General features: G+C 41.7%; 1 protein-coding gene across 1 annotated transcript in view; it reads left to right on the forward strand.

The window, feature by feature from the left end:
- ADGRA3 (adhesion G protein-coupled receptor A3) overlaps nucleotides 1-23,496 on the forward strand; it is a 134,396-nt gene that overhangs the window by 13,683 nt on the left and 97,217 nt on the right. The window contains exon 2 of the mRNA XM_042936795.1: nucleotides 23,009-23,080. Within this exon, the coding sequence (XP_042792729.1) occupies nucleotides 23,009-23,080 (72 nt within the window). The remainder of the gene's footprint in view (nucleotides 1-23,008; nucleotides 23,081-23,496) is intronic.

A 23,496-nucleotide genomic window follows, 5' to 3' on the forward strand; every position in this document is an offset into this window, starting at 1 on the left:
CAGCAGTGAGCGTTTGTCCAAACCAGTATTTAAGGGCCTGGTACTCTGGTGGAGCCCCCTGCCTGAGTGTACCTTAAACCCATTACTTTAGATTTAAAGTAGAGATTTAAATCTGGTCGTAATGCATTATTAACATAAAATGATGGAGGAATGAGGAGAGGCCTAGTTTCCCAGGTATATACCTGCTCTGGGAATTTTGGTGGGAGGGAGGTCTTACTAGTTAAAAAAAAAAAAAAAGTCTTATTTTACTTTGCATTGTGATTATTAGTGAAGTTTAATATAATCTGACATGTTGGGGTGCCAGGGTGGCTTAGTTAGTTAAGTATCCGACTTGGGCTCAGATCATGATCTTGTGGTTTGTGAGTTCGAGCCCCATGTCAGGTTCTGTGCTGACAGTTCGGAGCCTGGAGCCTGCTTCGGGTTCTGTGTCTCTTGCCCTCTCTCTCTCTCTCTCTCTCTCTTTCTCTTGCCCTCTCTCTCTCTCTCTCTCTCTCTCAAAAATAAACATTAAAAAAATTAATAAATCTGATGTGTTTACAAAACTCATTTGTGTTCGACCACCTTCTCTGTACACTTTTATTTTCTAATACCATTTTCCCCACTTGATACTCTTGAGATTTTTAGAGACCTTCTAATCATCTGATAACATTTTCAGTTAAAAATTTTTTTTAAGTTTATTTTGAGGGGGAGAGAGAACATGTGTTTGCACGTGGGGGAGGGGCAACGAGGAGAGACAGAATCCCCGGCAGGCTCTGTGCCATCAGTGATCAGCGCACGGCCCGTTGCGGGACTCCATCTCACAAACCGTGTGATAGATCATGACCTGAGCCGAAATCAAGAATTGGACGCTTAACCGACTGAGCCACCCAGGCTCCCCTCATCTGATAACATTTTAAAAATTATTTTCTTGCTGATTGGGTGGGACAATGGAGGCTGGACGATGGGCATCCTTGTCATATCCTTGACTTTATAAGTGATCGGCATGTTGGGCAGACCAGGACAAGAGATTTTCTGTATCCTAGGCTGTGACCCTGAACGGGCTCTTATAGGAGGCACTTGCTAGTTGCTTTTAGCTCTTTATCAATTCAGATGACTGACCTTCCTGTTCTTAGTTTAAATAACATATATACATCTTTTGACCCCCCCCCCCCTTCTCTGCCACCCCGATATTTTGCCTTAAGTTTAAATTACATAGTGTTTGAATTGGGCATATTTGAAATCTTTTTTTTTTTTTTTTTTGGTTGGTTGTTCCAACCTGCCCCTGTGGGAGTGGGGCAGGTCTACAGAATTCTATATTCTATACAAAGAAAGCTGAATTATCCAGACCCTTAGAATCTTAGAGTTCTTGCTCAACCTTTTTAGATGACAGTGCCATGAGCATAAAGGAAATCTTTTGGCATAATTGCTAGCTCTACGTGAAAAAGCGCTGCTTCCTCCCTATTTAAGAATGGTCTTTGCAGTCAAGATGTCCCTGTAAAAGAGGAATAAGCACGCCGCCTACCGAGGCTGGGGAGAAGTAGAGAATCCCTGGCGTAATCGAAGCTCCCCGAGCCCCCTGCCTCCCACTTCCCACATCCCTAGTACAGGGAATAATGCACAGGATGTGATTGCGAATTAAATTCACTCCCCATATGAGGACATTTCGGAATTATAATACCTCGTTCCGAATATGTGACCTGGGCTCATAGAAGGTCTAGAAGGTCTGTTCTTTTGAGGTCACAGACCCTTGTTTTGCTCCTTCCTTCAGTTGTAGCACCTGGACTTGTATTGCACATGCACTTCTGTGATGGCCTCTTAGTGTGGGCTGGACCAACAGGGCGTTGTAGATTGTGTTTGGGACGGCCCTTCAGTCTAAACCCTCCTTAAATTTAATTGAAGGGAACTTAGAGTGGCCTCAGAGGTGTAAGTGTGATAGAGATTCTTTAATGCAACTGTTAAAGTTTTTTTTTTTTTAAGTCTGTTTGAATCTAAGTCTAATTAAATTGATTCATTTCCCATCAAGATAAGACTTAAAAGCATCCTTTGTTTTATTGTGCAATGCTTCCCAGCTTTTTTCTCACGAAGAGGCAAAGAGAAATTGACGAGTGTTGTATTCATCTCCAGGACCATGTTTAAGACAGATGTGCTTTCTATTAGATTAATCTTTTTTTTTTTTTTTAACCTGCCTTTTTTTTCTTTTTAAACAAGACCAAGCATAAACTCTCCCTTAATGCCCAAGACTCGACTAGAATTCTGAAGTCATTACAGTACTGTGGGCCTGCAGTTCACCTTCACAATGCCAGGCTGCTCCTTCGTTCCTTGTGACTGGGTCCTGCCTCTCGTTTGCTTGCATTAAGGCAGGCGTCATACTGTGTGGAACTATTTATAATCCTCACTGTCTTACCAGATTGTGAACTCTTGATGGTGATACTTATCTCTGTGTCTTCAATGTCTCCCCCGTAAGCGCTCAGTAAATCTTTGTATAAAGAACTCTCATTTCCCCCCACTGGTTTTTAAATTAAGTTTTAAAAATGTTTCTATTTTTGAGAGAGTGTGGGGGAGAGACAGAGGGGGGGATACAGAGGATCTGACGTAAGTTCTGTGCTGACACCAGAGAGCCCAATATGGGGCTCGAACTCCTGAACAATGAGATCATGGTGGAAGTCAGAGGCTTAACTGACTGAGTCCCCCAGGCGCCCCTTCCCCAGTATTTTTTTTTTTTTTTCTTTCTTTCCTTAAGTAGGACTGGGAACAGAATGTTGCATCATCCTTAAGAGGGATGAATCTATCATGGATAAGCTTCAGGTTCTTGAAAGCAGAATGCCCAACCTACAAGATTAGGGCTTAGACTCCCACTCTTCATTTGCTAGTGAAAAATGTCTTCCCAGATTAGTTTGTCCGCCTCCCTTCTTGATCCCACTCCCCACTACCTCTTGAGAAGCCCATCACTTACCTTTCCTGTGTTTTGAGTTTCTCTCCTACTTTGTGACGTTTCTCCTAGGCATACACCGCCGTGTCCTTTTCTCCTCTCCCCAAACACCCCCTTGTAGCACCATGTTGGAGGGGTCACTCTCTTCCTTCACAATATAGCTTCTTGAAAAGGGGCTTGAATCCATTGTCTTCATCTCCTTACTCTTCATTTCACTTTCAACCCATTACTGTCTCGTGTCTGTACGGAGCCCAGCCTGAGTCTGTCTAGATGTAGACATTTTCCATTCACCACCACGTGTGTTGACTTCTGGTCTTTGATGGCCACCACCTGTTATCAAGCTCCCCTAATGATTGAATCTTGGCAGTTCACACAGTTTGCGCCATGAAGCTCTTAGGAAGAAATGGTTAGCTTGGCTGTGTGGTTTCTCTGTCAATATAGACCATGGAGAGCCTTGTCCTAAATAATGCTTTTTGAAGTGCTGAGAATGGGTGTCATCTGATCCGAACCCATGAGAAATAGAGATTGTCCACTTGAGATTACTGCCATTTTAAAGCACCCTGGGTACCTGTGTGACCAGTTTTCAGGGTTCCTTACTTAAATAAAATTATTGGAGTTCCTGCAGGGGTAAAGTTGAAACACTTATGCATCAGCTTGGCTAGAAGTTAGCAACCACAGACCGGGACCCTGAGCATAAAAACTTTGTCAGACTTTTCCTCGTTTAAGCTTTGTGACGTTCTCAGGTACTTGAGTTAACGTTTACATCTTTTCCCATTTGAGTGATTTTTTAAACCTTTTAAATTGTGGGTGTCCTGTCGGCACTGCGTGACCAAAGGTGAGGGGGGATTATGGAGGCCTTCTACGTGGTCCTGGTACGTTGAGTAGTACTGGATGGTGGCACCTTTCAAACGGAAGGTGTAGGGGTCGTGCAGTCTGGGAGTACCAGGCTCCTGTTGTGCCTGGAAGATATACCTGGGAGGTGAACCTAATCTGGCCCAGTCAGGTTCCCTCTCTTTTAAACTTCTTTGTCTTGCTAATCTATGAAACTGAGCCTTAGTGGTTATATTTTATTCTGACCCTGAGGGATTAGTTTTAGTTTAGGTTAGGTTTGGTTATTTTTAGGGATGCATTTATTTTTCTGTTGGGAGGCGGTGGGATAGTAAAGTCAATCTAGAGATTCTGGTCGTCTTGTCTTTCAAGAGCATGGGAATTGGACAACACTACCAAGCCTTCTGATGAAATTAATTTGATAGACCTGCTGCTTCCAGTTTGGATGTCGCCTAAAGATTTATGATTGAGTTACATGGTTACAAACTGTTTCTTTCTGTTGCTGGTTTAACTTTCTCCCAAAACCGGTTTTGTAATTACCAGGAAATACTGGAGAACAGGAGAACCTTAAGCTGTCTATAGAGCCTTTCAGCCTTCAGAACTACCTTTATATACAAGAACCTTTCACTGAGTTATGAGTTGTAATGACGGCCAGCATTCAGATGTTTCTCATGTACCGGGTACTGTGCGAAATGTTTCACATACCACAGCTCAATCATGAAAACCAGTTCATGAGGTTGCTGTGGTCCCGCCCCTCCCCAACATCTGACAGGTGTGCCAGCTGAAGTGTGGACAGGTAAATCGATCCTCTCAAGTTACAGGCTTTGTAGGTTTCTGGCGTCTGTGTCCTCTGGGCCTGTAATTCTCAGTATCATGTCCATAAAAGATAAAACAGACAATTTAGGTGCTCACTTAGGCAGTGGGATTGGGGTTAAATCTTTTTTTTTTTTAATTTTTGAAATTTACTTATTTTTAGAGAGCAGGGGAGGGGCAGAGAGGGAGGGAGAGAGAGAGAGAATCCCAAGCAGGCTGTGCACTGTCAGCGCAGAGCCCAATGTGGGACTTGATCTCACAAACTGAGAAATCATGACCTGAGCCAAAATCAAGAGTCAGATGCTCAACCGACTAAGCCACCCAGGCGCCCTTGGGGGTTAAGTCTTTGTCGAACAAAAGATATGGGACTTCTTTACTTTGAACCATTTCTTTAGCAGTGGCTGGCTGATGAGATAACAAGGTAACTGAGAATTCTCACCTGGTGCATATTCTGTCCAAGGAACTAACTGTTGAAGGAAAGAATTTTAATGTCCTATTTTCCTATCATCGAGTGGTTTTGGGGGGTGACTAGGGCGGTGGCACTTAGGACGGCCGTGGAGTAGTATTGATGATTAAATAATCAGTCCTTTTCTTGTCTGCATTCTTGAGGTTGGAAATTGTACCCTGGAATGCTAATTGACCCTGTCTCAAGCCTGGCTGCCACTTTCAGATGAAAGGAGTGATAGCGAAGGGAAGTAGCTGCATTTGGGTAGGTTTCCACTTTTAGGGAGGGTCCACACCTACGTGTCACAGTTGCGCTGGGTAAGCAGGGCTCTGGCATTCTTATTCCCTATTTGATAAGGATGACCAGAAGGAGGGTACAGAAGAAATAGCAATGAGACCGGATGGCTGCGTGGGTGGCTTACGGTAGCTTTGATACCAAGCAGAATGGTGACCCGTAGCCAGTCCTCACTTTTCTGGCCCTCCCTTTCTTGAATAGTAAAATGGGGTTTTGAAGCAGATGATCTTCAAGGGCTCTTGAACAGGTAAAGTTGTATGATTTTATATATCCCACTAAAGCAGACCAAACCTGATAAAATCACGAGGTAGATTTAAAAATCCATGCACGTTGAAGGAAGCTCAAATTGTTTTATTAGGATTGATTCATTGCATTATAATAGGTGCAGCAGCTGTTTTCTTGGGGGAGGGGGTGTAGTATTGGGTCTGTTCAAGTCCTGAGTCTGGTCTGTGTGGTTCCTGAGCTCCTGGGCGTTTTCTTTCTTTCTTTTTTTTTTTTTTTTTAAATGTTTATTCATTTTTGAGAGACAGAGAGAGCATGAGTGGGGAAGGGGCAGAGAGGGAGGAAGACACAGAATTCGAAGCAGGCTCCAGGCTCTGAGCTGTCAGCACAGAGCTCGACACGGGGCTCGAACTCACGAACTGCGAGATCGTGACCTGAGCCTAAGTCAGACGCTCAACCGACTGAGCCACTCAGGCGCCCCACCTGGGCGTTTTCGTACCACTCCTGGGGCTAGTTGCCCCTCACCGGCTGAGACCTGCCCTCTCCCTAGGGCTACTGCCAGCCTTGGGACCGTGCACTCCCTTTCTGTTAATTGGATTTCTTTTTTGACTCTTAGTTCCCATCTTTAACATCTTGGTAGACTTTGTTAGCATCTGAACTCCGGTTGTCTCTTTGTGTAACCCTATTCCTTCCTCTGTTACAGGAATATAGATTTTTAACTTCCCAGCTCAATGAATCGGCCAGCTTGCTTGTCTGAATTTTTGAGTCTCAAAGGAATTGACAGGGTGTCCATAATGTTTGGAAACCTCATCTTACTTTCTTTTCTTTTCTCTTTTCTTCTTCCTTTCCTTTCCTTTCCTTTCCTTTCCTTTCCTTTCCTTTCCTTTCCTTTCCTTTCCTTTCCTTTCTTTCTCTTTCTTTTGTATATTAGAGAGAGAGAAAGAGCCCGAGTGGGGGAGACACAGAATCCGAAGCAGGCTCCATGTTCTGAGCTGTCAGCACAGAGCCCGACGTGGGGCTTGAACCCACGAACCCCAAGATCATGACCTGAGCCGAAGTCAGATGCTTAGCTGACTGAGCCACCCAGGTGCCCCTAGACTTTCTTTTTAGCATAGTGAAGATACCCTTCATGACATCATACACACAGTCACGTATTTTTTCCTTTTATCTCCAGACTTAGTGCATCTTTAAAAAAAATTTTTTTTAATGTTTATTTATTATGAGAGTGAGAGAGTGTGCGAACAGAAGCAGGGGAGGGACAGAGAGAAGGAGAGACAGAATCCCAAGCAGGCTCCTGCACTATCAGTGCAGAGCCCAATGTGGGGCTCAAACTCATGAACTGCAAGATCATGACCTGAGCCGAGACCGAGAATCTGACGCTTAACTGACTGAGCCACCCAGGCGCCCCCAGACTTTATGCATCTTACAGATTGTGTGCCACACAATTATTTTCTTGCTGGCATGCTCTCCTACCCTTTACAGCTTTGCCTGTGTTACCACATATTTTTTTATTAAAATTTTTTTTTAATGTTTATTTTTGAGAGAGAGAGACAGAGTGCAAGCAGGGGAGGGGCAGAGAGAGAGGGAGATAGAGAACCCAAAGCAGACTCAAGGTCTGAGCTGTCAGCACAGAGCCCGATGCGGGGCTGGAACCCACGAACTGCAAGATCATGACCTGAGCTAAAGTCAGACGCTCGATTGACTGATCCACCCAGGTGCTCTACCACATATTTAATACAGCTCTTTCAATGCCAGTGTTCTGGCTGATGCTGTTTCACGGCAGTCCCCACTGACTCTGAATACCTAACTTCTCTCTAAGTGGGTAGGCCAGCTTCTGGTCATGATCCCTCCACCAATTATAAAACTACATGTGGGGTCATAGTTGTCTATGATCTACTTCTGCACTGGAGCCAGTATGACAGATAGATTTCTTGAGTGTCTGCACTGGTGAATTGGGAATAGTCATCAGGAGTGTCGAGTAAGTGTATCAGGAAAGAGCTAGGACTCACTCAAGGGCTGCCGTGGGCCTGGGATGGGGACCACTAATGAGCTGCCCCGGGATGGGGAGGTGATGGCACACATGCCATTGTTTGCCAGTCGCCCCGGAAGCCCAAGGCTCTTAATCATTTCTTTTTCTTTTATAATCTTAGGATCATATGGCTTTTTGTGCATATCCATGTTCTTTACTGTTTGAGAGCGTTTTCAACAGCTACTTTAAGAGTGGCTTGGCATACATTTATAAAAGGTCTCAGGAGATTTCTTACTGGAAGAATTATTTAGATTCTATACTTAGTAGTAAGCTCTCTCCTTGTCAAAAATATTGATTTCACTCCTCAGTGATAGTTTCTAAAATGTACTTTCCAAATATCTTCTAATAGCATGGCTCCTAGCATTTGGACCAGCAGTCTAAGGATCTTTGGGAGATTATACTGGAGGAGAATGCTGGTTCTCATATATTAAGAACTACAAATTAGTGAAAACAGACATGATCTATTAGAAATATGGGGCAGTAATAACAGGCAATGTCTACAGAGTGTGCCAGATCCTGTCCTGTGTGATTTGAGTGTTGTATTAGTTAATTCATACAGTTCCCTGATGATATCATTATTCTGATCCCTCTTTGTGTCTGAGGATGTGGGGCATGGAGGCTTATTGATTTCCCTGAGGTCACTAGCCAGTAAGTGATGGAACCGGGACATGAGCCCAGACAGCCTGACTCTAGAGCTCATGTTTGTAACCCGTGTGTTGTAATGGTCAAGGGGCATTTCCAGACCTTCAAGGGAAGGAAACAGATTCTCAGTCGGAAATGCAAATTGGAATTTTGAGGTACCACTTTTCACTACTTAGATTCAAGTGTGACTTTGGTAGGAACTACTTCATAGCTGACGTGTAGGCTTAAATCCCTCCTTCCCTCCACCCACGTCCGCTCACTCTGGCCTCGCTGCTCTTGGAGCTCAGGTGTTCTGCAGCCCAGTGCCACCTGAGCGGAGGACCCGCCCACCCTGTGCCTGGACTTCTGACCTGTGTGCCAACTTACCGGTGTTGATTTAAAGCACTCAGTTTGTAAAATTTGTTGTGCAGCAGTAGAAAACTAACAAAGAACTTTGAGGGGTTGTCTCTGTTTGAAAGGATTTTCCCCTTCCTGTCTGCCCTTTGAATTTCTACTCCCTTTTAAAAAAAAAATATTTATTTTGAGAGAGAGAGAGAGCTTGTGAGAGTGAGAGCAGGGGAGGGGCAGAGAGAGGAGGAAGAGAATCCCAAGCAGGCACTGCGCTGTCAGCATAGAGCCCGGCGTGGGACTCGAATTGTTGAACTGTGTGATCATGACTTGAGCTGAAACCAAGAGTCAGACACTTCACCGACTGAGCCGCCCAGTTTTTTGTTTTTTTGTTTTTTTGTTTTTTTTTACACAAAGTTCAGAAACGCTTGATCATTCTGCATTTCAGCAACATTTAAACTGCATTGTGTTTGGATCAGTCATGCACCCTTTTCGTAGCACTTTACATTTAGACCACAAGGATTATTTCTACACATGAATCTAGCTGTGTATCCTTGGTGTCCCTCCTAGCACAGAGTAGGTGCTCAAATATATTCTCAAGTAATGTGTAGTAGGTCTGTCAGGAGTTTTAACTTAAAAATCAAAGATTCAGAATTCTGAAAGGACCTCAGTATGGTCCCAGGAGAGAGCTCTCTATTTGATTAAAATGCCAAATAACTTGCTTTTATTGTATTCATAAATATTAAATGTCCAGTGTTCTTTATGATGTATAGACACCTTGAAAAATGGGCTCCCTTTTCTCACGGAGCTGGTGTGTTCATGAGATAAGATGAAGTGTTCTTTAATAAACGGTTTTTCATTTTTGGGCATTTTAGACGTATATCTAGACTGGCATAAAAAACCGTTTAGTTTTTCTTAACCAACTGCTATTTAAATACATGTAGACTTCCTGCTTAATGCTAAAGCATAAAAATAGATGATTTCCCTTTTGTTTATGAAACTGCTGAATAAAGAATCTGAAACAATTATAAGAAGGAACAGGCCTGAAGAAATGTCAGGTCTTTGATTAAGAATGAGTGGAAACTTGAAAGGTTATTTAACGAACCATTTGAATAGTTAAGCATGACCATATGCCCAAGATGACACCTGTTGTCTTACTGTAATTATTAATGGCACCTTGTTTTATTCTCAAGTGTCTGTTTGATGATAAATTATATTGTGACCCTGTAATAGTATGTTAGCGGTTGATGTCTTTGACTTGCCGTCTCCTTTTAATAATTATTCACCTCCCAGAGATTGAAGTTGGAAGTTGTACAGCATCAGGTTTCAAGAAGGCAGGCAGACTGTCCTGAACTTCCTCCCGGACTCGCCAAATCTGTGGAAGTGATATTAAAACTGAATGATAAAAACACCCACGTTTTCGTGTCTGTTTGGAAACTTACAGGGTTTTTTTTTTTTTTTTCTTTATCATGGAATTCACAAATTTTATTAGAATACACCTGGGTGTGTGTGTGTGTGTGTGTGTGTGTGTGTGTGTGTTTAAAATTGATTTGCCTGGCATGTGGTTAGTTTTTTATAAGTCTTCAAACTGGAGATATCCCCCCCCGCCCTTTTTGAGGGGTTTATATATATATCTTTATCAGACATTACTTTTTTATTGTGGTAAAATACACATAACATCTCTAACCATTTGTAAGAGTATAATTCAGTGGCGTTAAAGACATTTGCAGTGTTTATAACCACTGTTACTATACCTGCAACATTTTCATCCTTTCCAGTGTAAACCCTGTACCCACTGCATGATAACTCCGTAAACCCCCCTTCCCCTGAACCCTGATAACCTCTGTACTACTTTCTGCAGAGATCTTTCCTTTTACTTAATTGTAGTCATTTTTATACCTGTTCCTTTTTTTTTTTTTTTTTTAGTTTTATTTTTGAGTAATCTCTACATCTGACATGGGGCTCAAACTCATAACCCCAGCATCGAGTTGCATGCTTCACACCGACTGAGCCAGCCAGGTGCCCCCACTACCTGTTCCTTTTTTTACCCTCTGGAATCTGTATTACTTACAAATACTCCAGATTTCATGATTTGCCTCCCACTGGTGTCTGTCTTGATTTTTATTTGCTGAATTTAAAAAGTCAAGCTATATGATCTCACTCATATGTGGAATTTAAGAAACAAATGAGCCAAGGGGGAGAGAGAAAAAGACAAACTGAGAAACAGACTCATAACTGTAGAGAACAAACTGATGGGTTACCAGAGGGGAGATGGGTGGTGATGGGAGGGCGGGAAATAGGTGATGGGCATTAAAGAGTAATCAACATCACTATTCATTAGGAAATGTATATTAAAACCACATTTAGTTACCACTGCGCTAGAACGGTGTAAATAAAAAATATTCTGGGTGCTCCTGGGTGGCTCAGCGTCCGACTTTGGCTCAGGTCATGATCTCGCGGCCTGTGGATTTGAGCCCCGCATCAGGCTCTGTGCTGACAGCTCAGAGCTTGGAGCCTGTTTTGGATTCTGTGTCTCCCTCTCTCTCTGCCCCTCCCCTGCTCGTGCTCTCTCTCAGAAATGAATAGATATTAAAAAGAATAAAAATAAAATTCTGACAGCCCCACCGGTGGGGAGACTGTGCCACAGCCCTCACACAATGCCAGTGGGGGTGCAGTATGGTGCAGTTGCTCTGGGAAAATGATTTGGTAAGTTTTTTATGAAGTTAAACATGCACGAACCAGCGATCACACTTCCAGAGAGTTAGTTACTAAAAGAAATATGTTCACACAAAAACCTGTCTTCAGATATTTGTAAGCAGCTGTAGTCCTATCACCGAAATCTGAAAGTTTCTCAAATGTCCTTCAGCTTGGTAAATGATAAACCGTGGTCCCTCTCTACCATGGATTGTTGTTACTCAGCAAGAAAAAAGGAACAAACTACTGACGTGTGCAACACAGATGAATGTCCCAATATGTTAAAAAAAGGCGGGGGCTGTGATGATGAGTTATCACCTATAATACTCCCAAGGGTTAGAAATCATCTTTCTTGTAGCTCTCCTGGTTTCCCTACCCACCACACATATGGAATAGCATTTTGGGTGCTGGAAAGCCTTTGTGCTAGGTGCCTTTTATTTGGTTACTTTATGTGTTTAACTTTTCCAAACTCAGAAAATGAACAAGCAATTTAAATGGACACTTTACCAAAGGATATTTATCAATGACAAATAAGCATATAAAGAGAAGCTCGACATTTATACTAACAAAATTACAAAAGAGATACGTCATCATACCTACTAGAAAGGCCCAAATCAAAATGACAATATCAAATTTAGAGGGTGTGGAACAACTGGAACTAAGTGGGGCTATAAAAGGCTACGACCACTTTGAATTTATTAATGCCTAAGCCCTATGACCCAGGAATTCCAATCCTAGATATTTAATTAAGAGAAGAAAACTTACGTCCACAAAAAGTACGTACGTGGTCTTCATCACTTAGTGAGGAACTGGAAGCCCAGATACCGGTCAACAGGGATAGTAAACCAATGGAGGTGTGTGTATTTGCATGGTAGACTCCTACTCAGAAATAAGGGAGAAATTATACAGCAGTGTAGATGAATCTGAAATAATGATGTTGAAGACACAAACTGTGATAAGCATTCCCAAAAGACCAACTTAATTGATGGTGGGGGAAGTCAGAAAGTGATTTCAACAGGGTAGAGGGCAGGAAGGAATTTTCTGAGAGGATGGCAGTGTTCTCTGTCTTGTTTGGGTGGTGATTGTATATAAAGGTGTATAAAACTCAAAAAGCATCAAACTGAATGCTTCCGTACATTTTATTATATGTATGTTACAGCTCAGTAATAACAAGGCTAGGATTGTGCATTAAAAGTAAGTCAAGGTGAGGTGCCTGGGTAGCTCAGTTGGTTAAGCGTCCGACTTCGGCTCAGGTCGTGATCTCGCCGTCTGTGAGTTTGAGCCCCGAATCGAGCTCTGAGCTGACAGCTTGGAGCCTGCTCTGGGTTCTCTATCCTCTCTCTCTGCTCCTCCCCCACTCATGCTCTGTCTCTCTCTCAAAAATAAACATTAAAAAATTTTAAAAGACTTTGAGGACCCCACCAAGCATGTCTCAAAAGAAGAACAACCATAAGAAAGTGAGAAAAGTAGGTCAGTCAGTGGTTGAAGCTATACCCAGGGCTTCTGTGAGAATTGATTGGGCCATAATACAGTCTTGTAAACAAAAAAGGGATGAATCAGTTGCAGACTTTCGAATTTGCTTAGAAGAAATATTTAGACAGCATTTTGGTCTCAGGGACTGTGAAGCTAATATTGCCTTGTCTGCTCATTTTGTTAATGGGCTTCTCCCTGAGCTTAATGATTTATTAAAGAAACATAAAATAAGACGGGAGATCACTCCCCTTTCTGAGCTCCCCACATCTTGCTGAGCATTTTGAAAGAATATTAGAACAGAAAAAGGGGTTATCCAGCAAATAAACTCATGGCCCTACAGTTATAACAACTACAGGGGCCTTGACCAAACTTTAGAACTAACTTTGCACCTGCCTCTGTTGAGGAGATACTTGTCAAGATAGAAGCAAAAGGGACATTGGATAAAGGACTTTGCCCTCAAACAACCTGATTATCCAAGAAGAGGAAACACTCCACCTTCAGATTCTCAAGATAGCACTGATGGGGCTGAGGAATCATCTGGTAAGCCACTCCCAGTAATTCCTGTAACTCATCAGGGTGAAATGAAACTTGAAATAAATGAGAAATCTGCACTGTGCTGGTAGATACCAGAGGGACTCTTTCTCCTTTTAACTCCACCATGGTACAGCAAGAACTTCTTCAGAGTAATAAAATTGGTTTGGCGATAGGAGTCCAGTCCAAAGAGTTCCTTTATCAGCGCCCTTAACTTTGGCCCTTACCCTCTTCTCCAAAAATCACGCCTGTCTCTTAGGAGACACTGACTCTGTAAATCTCCTGGCAAGTTACCTACTTCCTAAATTCAGAGGTCAAATAAATTTTGTCTTCCCCAACCATATAAATCTGTTAATTCAGTTTTTTGGACATGGGGGTCTGACATTTGACTGTTCAGGTGAGGTTCGCTGGTGCCTCTGTCACCAGCCCGTAAGAGACCACTGCTGAGCCCTCCCGCCACTCACAGGTTCCAGCTGCCCCAAGAACAGTGAGGGGTTTGAGCTGAGCACAACTATGAAGTGGGCCATGGCAAGAAAAAGGGAAACCATGACCACTCCAGAGGACCCAGTGGCCAGAGAGAACAAGGGAGCAATCCAGAAGTCTGCTTTTTTTTAAAATTTTTTTTAACGTTTATTTATTTTTGGGACAGAGAGAGACAGAGCATGAACGGGGGAGGGGCAGAGAGAGAGGGAGACACAGAATCGGAAGCAGGCTCCAGGCTCTGAGCCATCAGCCCAGAGCCCGACGCGGGGCTCGAACTCACGGACCATGAGATTGTGACCTGAGCTGAAGTCGGACGCTTAACCGACCGAGCCACCCAGGCGCCCCCAGAAGTCTGCTTCTAATGACCTGTGTCAAAAGTTGATAAGAAACAAAAACCCAGTGAATCACCAAAGTGGTAATCAGTAGAACTTTACTGTGCACACACCAAAAGGCTGTTTGCCAACCATGAGCACTCAAACCGAAACATGGAATGAGGCTCCACGGTGGCTTATATCGCATGAGGGCAGTGAGTGTTCTTTACAGTGATTGGTTATAGTAATAGAATTTTCTTAAATGTAAAGGAATTGGTTAGTGGTTACCTCATGTCAGTTTTGGGGAATGAGGTTAGTTTTGCTTATGATTTTCAAATGCAGAGGCAGGAGGTGACCCAGGTTGACCTGGAGCTTTTGCTATTAATAACATTTTACCCCTTCATCAGTTGCTTTTTCTGTGTGTGATAAATGTATTTTAAATCTGACCATTTGACAGTATGGTGCCTATATCATAACCCACTGATCTTTTTATATGGGTGATTTTGACTTTTTTTCATCTTTAGTCTTGATAATATAATTTGGGTATCTGTGAAGATCAGTTTTCGTTTGTACTTTTTACTTGGTTAATTTAAAAAGCTCCCCCTGCCCAATTTTAGTTTAATCATGTATCTCTGGAAGTTTAACTGCTTCCCTTATAAATGAGCTGGCAGCTTATGAGATCTGTCGGCTGCTTGAGTGATAGTTCTCCGTGACACCTGAATGAATCCCACCAACCTCTCCTAAATGTTAAAATCTGAGAGGTTTAGCATTTCTGCTGCCTTTAATTACTCTGACTGCTGTATAATATGCAATCGTCTATTACACAGCTTTTTTTTCAGTGCTGTATCATAGTGAAACCTTAATGTGTAAACATTAAGCCGCGATTAAGGATCCAGACTTAAAATTCAACCCCAGTTTGTGTGTATGCCAGCAATGACAGCTACTGATAAATTCTTAATTTCTTTTCCTAGCAGCTGGAAATTTCTTTTGATACCAATTTGAAGATGGTCCTAACTTTAGAAGGGTGAAAATGTGGAAAACAGTATCTTAGGACACTTCTATTGCAATATTAAAAGAAGAAAGCGAGATGTATTCCGGTAGAATTTTGGATTCCCTTCTGCCCCCTAAATTACATAAGCCTCAGAGAGAAGAAGTAATGAGAACAGCATTGAGGTTTTTACTCCTTCCTCATCTGTAACACTGGAAGCTGGTACATTGTAGGTGTGGGTGAATTCCTTAAGAAGGATCTTTGCTGATCCTTAAACCCAACTATATTTTTATTTTATTCATTTATTGAACAGATATTCTGGGCATCTTGCCAGTTGGGTCCTCTGGGAAGCACATGCCAAGTGCTTAGACGGGGTTAGAAGTAGAAGATTTTTACCGATGGAAATACAGTACATGAAGGGAAACGAAGCAGAAGTGGGCCCGGGGATCCTTCAGACTGGGATGCAGGTGTAGTCTCTGTGAAGGGAGAGGGGAAAGGGAGGATGACTGGGTAGACGACGGTGCAGTTGTACGGAAGTCTGGGCCCGCCCTGCTGTAGAGATTGCCCACTGGCGAGTCTGTGCTGGCCGGGAATGGAGAGCCCTCTGGGCCCCGCTGTGCTTTGTCCTTGGCTGGCATTGCCTACAAAGTGGCGGCCTCTGCTTAGAAACTGAGGCAGGTCCTCTGCACAGCGGCAGCTGGAGTCTCTCTGCTCACTGGCCTCCTGTGCAGGGTCTTAGAGGATGATCTGAGGAGTGCGTCTCAACAGCCAGCAGAGCCCCTTGCCGCGTACCAGGAGTTGTTGTAATGTTAACTCTGCCACTTGGTTTGAATCGGAACCTGGACCAGTCGCCTAACTTGCAGATTTTAGCTTTGGAGAAAATAATGCCGATATCGTAGGGTTTTCGCGAAGTCTCACCGCACAGTGGTCTGACTCACACGTTCGGCGTTCTGGTCTGTTTCCTGTGGGGACGCGGTGATGGTCAGATTCGAGAAGGTCCCTGTGCGGGTTTCACCCGGTCATGGCAGACACGGTAAACACACAGATACCTGAACGGCAGCCTCCCGGCATGAGAGCTGCTCATTAAAACCAGGTGATGCGGCAGTGTTGCGCGCAAAACGTTTTTTCACGCACCGGAGCTGTGAAGCCTACCACGCGGAATGTTTTCTGCAGAATTGAATGAACCAGTGCGCAGGGTTCGGAGGACACATTGACGAACGGACTAATGATACTTCGGACAAAATGTGCACAGCGCCTCTGGCATGCCGACTTAGGTGTGATTTCAATGTAAAGGGGACTCAGATTGATGAGTTTTGCAGTCTAGGAGATTCTTATTCTTACTTGCTGGGAAGAATTAATTTCGAAACGAGCACACGATGTTTCATTTGCTGGGAAACCAAAGGATAAACTGGGACAGACTGTGCTAAAACGGGGGTTGACAGACTTTCTCTTTTTCTGTAAAGGACCAGATAGTAAATATTTTAGGCTTGCCTGGCCGCCACAGTCTCTGTCGACACCACTCACCTGCGCCGTCCTGGCATGAAAGCTGCCGCAGACGACATGTGAACAAATGGGCCTGGTTGTGTTCCGATAAAATTTTGAAAAGATTGGAATTTATGTTCCATAGGATTTTCATGTGTCGCAACAATACCATTCTTTTGATTTTCTTTCAATCATTAAAAATATATAAAATCCATTCTTGGAGCCTACCGGCTGTCCAAACAGGTGGTGGGTTGGATTTGGCCACCCTGTGGACTAGAACTTTGAAGAACGTAGGAGTAACCGGATTTCATTAGTGGGATAAATGAAGCAAAGCACTAAAATTCACTTTTGAGGAGTTAGCATTTCTGATTTTAGCTTTTTGCAGGTGCTCCTAAATTTTTAGGACATCTGCCGATTGAGGTTAGTGACTCAGAAGCTTAGCCTAGCCATATTGTCTGTTTTTCTTGTCTTTGATAAAGATGTAGCAATAACAAGTATTACTCTACGTAATAAATCTAATGCAGAATCAGTTTGTATTACCAGTTTGTATTGCTTGAGCAAATCAGAAATGTCAAGGGATGGAAAATTTTAGTACACATATTTAAAATGCATACCTTTGGCCCTCTGTATGTCTTTGCTCTTTCTGTATGAATACCTGAAAAGCTCTCTCTCTCCCTCCTCTGCGTGGTATCCCATTTTGTGGATAACTAACCAATCCTGTATTACTGGAACGAACCTAAATATCCAGTCGTTAAGTTTTATGAATATAGTGCAATGAATACTTTTGTTCTATAAATATGCAATTGCATAATTTAACATATAACATGAAATGTATATTGCACAACTACAAGTATGTCTTTAAGGTAAATTTCCAGAAGTGGAATTAATGGATCAAATACTGTATATGCATTTGAACTTTTGCCTTCCATAGTGTGATTGTATTGATTGATACCAAATTTGAGTGGCTGTTTCCCTCTGAATATAAAGTGTGTTGTCACATTTTTGTTTTTGCTCATTAAGTGAATTATGGTATCTTGTTTTAGTTTTAATTTGCATTTCTGTCATGATTGTGGTTGTATATCCCTTCATATGATTATGATCCATTTGTATTTATTTTCCGTGAACTGTCTTTTTATGGCCTTTGCTAGTTTTTCTATTGGGGATTTTTTTTTTTTTTTTTTTAAGTGCTCTTTATATGTTTGAGGAATTAGTCCTTTGTTTTTGATGGTAGTCCCAAGTGTTGTATATCTTTTAACTTTGCTTATGATTTTAAAAGTACCAACGTTTTAAAAATGTAGCCCTGTTTACTCCTTTTCTTAGTTCTTTAAAATCTTTAGTTATTATGACTTGTAAATCTGTCTGCCCTCCTCCCCCCTTTTTTTTGTCTTTATGAGACTGCCTTTGTTTTAACTATGACATTCTCTTAGTCTTCTCCCTTTTTTTTTTTTAATGTTTATTTATTTTTGAGAGAGAAAGAGAGAGAGCATGAGTAGGAGAAGGGCACAGAGAGAGAGGGAGACACAGAATCCAAAACAGGCTCTGGGCTCTGAGCTGCCAGGACAGAGCCCCACACGGGGCTTGAACCATGAGCTGTGACATCATGACCCGAGCTGAAGTTGGACGCTTAACCGACTGAGCCACCCAGGCACCCCTCCCTTTCTTTTCTAAGGATACTTGTCATTGGATTTAGGACCCAAACTAATTAAGGATGATCTCATCTCAAAACTTTGAACTTCATTACATCTGCAAACATCCTTTTCTTTTTAAGGTCACGTTCCTAGGTTTTGGGTGGACATATCTTTTGGAGAGCCACTGTTCATCCCACTACAAGAACTCCATTTGATTGTTTTTCTGATTTTTTTTCCCTCCAGTGTTGACTTCAAGAATTCGATTCCTGACGTTTGATCTGAATATTTAAAGCTCTTGAAATATATTTTCAGTTCTTCTCAGAAGGAAAATTATTCTGTGCCTTCTGCCATACAGGGTGCGGGTGCTATGAATAGCATAGCGTTCCATTCTGGGACTTGGAATAGCAAGTGGCTGAGAACGTGTAATACTTAATTTTTATTTTTTTCTACTCGATAAACTTTTGATTTTTTTTTTTAAACATGTCTGCGTTAAGTCTTACTCCTTTTTTCATGTTTCAGCATAAATGGTATATTGAACTAACTTGCTACTGTGTTCAATGATAACGGGCATCCAAGGCTTCCTGCAGTGTTTAAATTCAAGAGGCATGAGCCCAGAATAGCGCTCCTAAGCATTGTCTGTAGATATGGTAGTGTTATAATATCGTTAGTATAGAACAGAAATGGGTATACATAAGCTTTATAACCTTGGTCAAGTTTTATACTTTTTATTTAGTTACCTCCTGGAAAGTTTGAAGTTTCAGAGATGTCAGCAAAAATATTGATTAGAATGGGTTTTAGGTTTATAATGATACATGATATTATGCCTTTGCTAACTTCACAGTCCCCAGTCTCAAAATTGAGTATAAAAACTGTCTGCAGAGTAAATTTATTCACACTGATCCTGTTTTCTTACACAAAATCCTTAAACACATCAAGTTATGTATAGACTGAATATATTAACATGAGGTTGTAAACTGTATTTTTAAGGTTGCAGTTATAACTTTTTAAGTGTGATAAAATGTCTTCCTTTTTACTCTTCTCAATAAAATCTATCATTTATTGTACTAAAAGCCTTTATGACTGAGCAAAATGACAGTCCTTTCGCTGAAGCAATACTGGATTGCAGTGAATGTAATTCAGCCAGAGCCCTGGATGTTTTTCACAAGCTACTTCCATATATGGGTTTCATTCTTCACTCAGACACAGGGTACTGATGTCACCAAGCCTGTTACCTGTTAGATTGTGTCATTTTCCTTTGTTTCTCTAACTTTTGGTTTATCGGTTATAAATTCTCAGTCACTGTAAAGTTCGTCAGTTTTGCTCATTGAAACATGGATACAGAAATTTAAAAGGGGCTAGAAAAGGATCTGGGTGGTCACTCTGGTCCGAATTTTTTTCCATCTTTTTTTTTTTTAATTTTTTTTTTTTTTTAACGTTTATTTATTTTTGAGACAGAGAGAGACAGAGCATGAACAGGGGAGGGGCAGAGAGAGAGGGAGACACAGAATCTGAAACAGGCTCCAGGCTCTGAGCTGTCAGCACAGAGCCTGACGTGGGGCTCGAACTCCCGGACCGTGAGATCATGACCTGAGCCGAAGTCGGACGCTTAACCGACCAAGCCACCCAGGCGCCCCTGAATTTTTTTCCATCTTAAAGGTGATGAAATTGAAGTCTAACTAGAGAAGTGAACGAAATTATTTATTGCTGGTGAGGTCTCTGTTAAAACTCCAGGCTCTGGATCTCTGCACATTGTTCATTGCTCTACTTTTAGTGCCTATTTATTTATTTATTTAAAAAAAATTTTTTTAACGTTTATTTATTTTTGAGACAGAGAGAGACAGAGCATGAATGGGGGAGGGGCAGAGAGAGGGAGACACAGAATCCGAAGCAGGCTCCAGGCTCTGAGCCATCAGCCCAGAACCCGACGCGGGGCTTGAACTCACGGACTCACGGACCTCGAGATTGTGACCTGAGCTGAAGTCGGATGCTTAACCGACTGAGCCACCCAGGCGCGCCCCAGTGCCTATTTATAGTGCCTGCTAAGTTGCAAACTCTCACTACGTAAACATTTCTTGAATATAAATAAATAAGCATGAGTCTTTAATCTCAAAGCTTCAAGTATTCCTTCGGTTTTTATTTCTAAGATATAATTCTATGCAAAATTAACGCAATTTCAAGTTATACCTGCTTACGAAGATTCTTATGTTTATCATCAGGAGAAAAAAATATTTAAAAAATAAGAGGAGTCTGCTAGATGTTTCAAAAAAACTACAATTATAGGGAATAAGAGAGAAACTAATAGAAGGCTCATCACTAAGGTAGTGATCCATTAGGATGTGTTTCTTCCCAGTCTTTTTTTTCTTCTTTTTGATCTCTGTATAGATTCTTTTCAGTCAGCAATATCACTTTTGGTGTTTGCTTCTGAACTGAGTGTAAGCATTTTCCTTTTTATCAAGTTTCCTTTGAAAGAATTCTTTTTTCATGGATGCATGAAATTTTGTTTGGATGTGCCATCATTTAACTCTTCCTCTTACATAATGTTGACATGAGGTCGCTGGATGGATATCCTTCTTGTTGGATTTGGTGACATGTTTAGGAGTGATGTTTTGGAGAGCAAGGTGCACCACCAGGCTGCTTGAGAAAGCTGGTTTCAGTGATCTTTGTGGCCAAAGGTGGGCAAGACTTAGTTTGCTTTTGCTCGAGCCAACCACCTCACTTGCAATTTTGATTGGAGAAAATGGTATTGTATTTTAATGGCAGTTTATTTGACCACCATGTTTTCTTGGTCCCGATGGTTGATGCCTTGTCTTTGCTTTAGGAACAGCTTTGAGAAGCAAGAGGTTACATGGTAATACACTTGGATTGCAAGAAATATTGGAACGATGGTGGAAGGGGCTGCCTGGGGGGTGCAGTCAGCTGAACGTCCGATTCTTGATTTCAGCTCAGGTCATGATCCCAGGATCGTGGGATCGAGCTCCGTGTTGGGCTCCACGCTGAGCATAGAGCCTGCTTAAGATTCTCTCTCTCTCTCTCTCTCTCTCTCTCTCTCTCTCTCTCTCTCCCCCTCTCCCTCTCCCTCTCCCTCTCCCTCTCCCTCTCCCTCTCCCTCTCCCTCTCCCTCTGTCTTCTCTCCCCCACCTGTCTCCCCAGCTTGCACTCTCTCTTTAAAAAAAAAAAACAACCAGAAACAAAAAAATGAAGGAGGATGTGCGACTTAGACGCAGGGAACAGAATCTGAAATTTGATGAATGCTCGTTGAGTGTGTCGTGCATTTTCTGATTTCCTTCTGGTGTTTATGAGTAGATATTATTCTTCCCGTTTTATGTGTGAGATGTGGACTGACTTACCCCAAGATCAGTGTAACTTGAAAACAGTAGAGCTGAGTTTTAAACATGGGTATCCTTGACTTGAGAAGCTCCTAATAATCATTCCCAAAAAAGGCTCTGAAATATGAATCTACATGAACAGGGCTTTTTTTTTTTTTTAATTCCACTTACATCAAAAGAAATTCAGATGTCAAATGGCTATTTTTGTTTGTTTTAAGACAAATACTCAGAGCTGCTTCTTTTAGGGGTACCTGTGTGGCTTAGTGGGTTAAGCGTCCAACTCTTAATCTCAGCTCAGGTCTTGATCTCAGGGTCATGAGTTCAAGCCCTGCGTTGGTCTCCACACTGGGCTCCATGCAGGGGAAGCCTGCCTAAAAAAAAAAAAAAAAAAAATTCTTCATTTAGAATAATAAAAGTAGATAAAATAAAAATGAATGCCTGAAATCGTATGACCCAGAGGCATTCTGTTATTTGTATGTACACAGAATTGCTGTGTTGCTCTTTCCAGGAGGGAGGGGCCACTGCTCAACCTTGTGCCCATTGTGAAGAATGTCCCTGAAGTGCGGCATGTGTGTGATGTGCGTGACGTGAAGTGTGTGATGGAGAACTTTCTTGTCCATGAGGCCAAGAGTGAGTTTCTTGACCTATGTTGGTGTGTGTTGAATGTGGGGTGTAGAGTAGAGATTTTCTGGGTTTGTGATCTGACTCTGGCATTTGCTGGTGTAACTTTGGGTCATTAACCTAACTAATTCGTCTCTACCTTGGTTTTCTCACTTTACTATTTGATGTCCCCATTCCTCCAAATCAAGTAGCTTTAGCATTTTCACTTTATGGAAAATATTTATTGGTATTTTAGCTGCCAACGGTGCACAGTTACAATGCCTGGAGAGGAAGCAAGATCGTGTACACACAAGTGCCTTCTTGGGCAAGTCCTACTGTGGGGGTGGCTTGACTGACTTCTTGCAATAAGTTCTTGTTTTTAGGTTGTATTTTTATGAACGTTGTACCTGATACATGACATAGAATACTGTGATACAGGTACCTGTGCCCTCTGTATGTGAGGATGTGCAGAAAGCTTATTTTCACACACAGAGGCGCAGTACATTTGCATACCGTTAAATTACAAATAATATTCAGCTTTGAAATAATATCTAGAGGTTGCTTTATTTCTTTGTAAGATCAGTATTTTATAGAGTGTTACACGTTTTTCTATTAAGTTTCTAGTTTTTAAATAAGCCTTCAACTTACATAAATTGGTTTAATTATATAAACGTATGTGCTGTTCTTCTCATATTGAACTTTAGAGCTATTTTGTGTTCACTTCTCTCCCTTTTTACTTTAAAATGATGGGAACAATTTAAGAGGCAACAAGACGTGTGCGCAAGTTATTTTAGGTAGTTTCTCAGAGAGAAAGAAGGTCCTGTTTTTTTTCAGGCATCTCAAAGATTATTTGGGTAATAAATGACTTTCTAGAATTTCTCATAGGTTTAAACATAGGGAACTAAATTATTTTGATATTATTGGTGTATGTATATTCCACAACTTACGTTTTTTTGTCTTTTGTTTTTTCCCTGTCATTTTTAGGATTCTGAGTAACAATAAAATATCTGAGCTGAAGAATGGCTCATTTTCTGGGTTAAGTCTCCTTGAAAGATTGTGAGTATTGTTTATTATCTCTTATTGTTATTTCACTTACTGCATTTTTTTTTTTTTTTGCTGTTTATTATGAGCTTTACTTGAGTGAAAGATAATACTAAGTGCATTTTCGTTATAAGACTGTTACTAAAAACTTGAGTTTTCCCAGCATTTTATTTCAAAAAATTTCAAGAATTTAATGTCAGAAAACAATTCGTTAATTAGATGTTGGCAAACTTGCCGAAAAAGGGCCAGATAGTAAATAATTTAGGCTTTGTGGGCCATATGGTCTCTGTCACAGTGCCTCGTTTTCTGCCATCGTAGTGGGAAAGCAGCAAGGGACAATAAATACACGAATCATTGTGGAGGCGAAATTATTTGCAACGCAGGCTGAGGTCATGGTTTGCTGATCACTGGTTTTTGGAGCATAGATGCTC

This window comes from Panthera leo, chromosome B1 (genome assembly GCF_018350215.1).
Source record: "Panthera leo isolate Ple1 chromosome B1, P.leo_Ple1_pat1.1, whole genome shotgun sequence".
NCBI classification, from domain to species: domain Eukaryota; kingdom Metazoa; phylum Chordata; class Mammalia; order Carnivora; family Felidae; genus Panthera; species Panthera leo.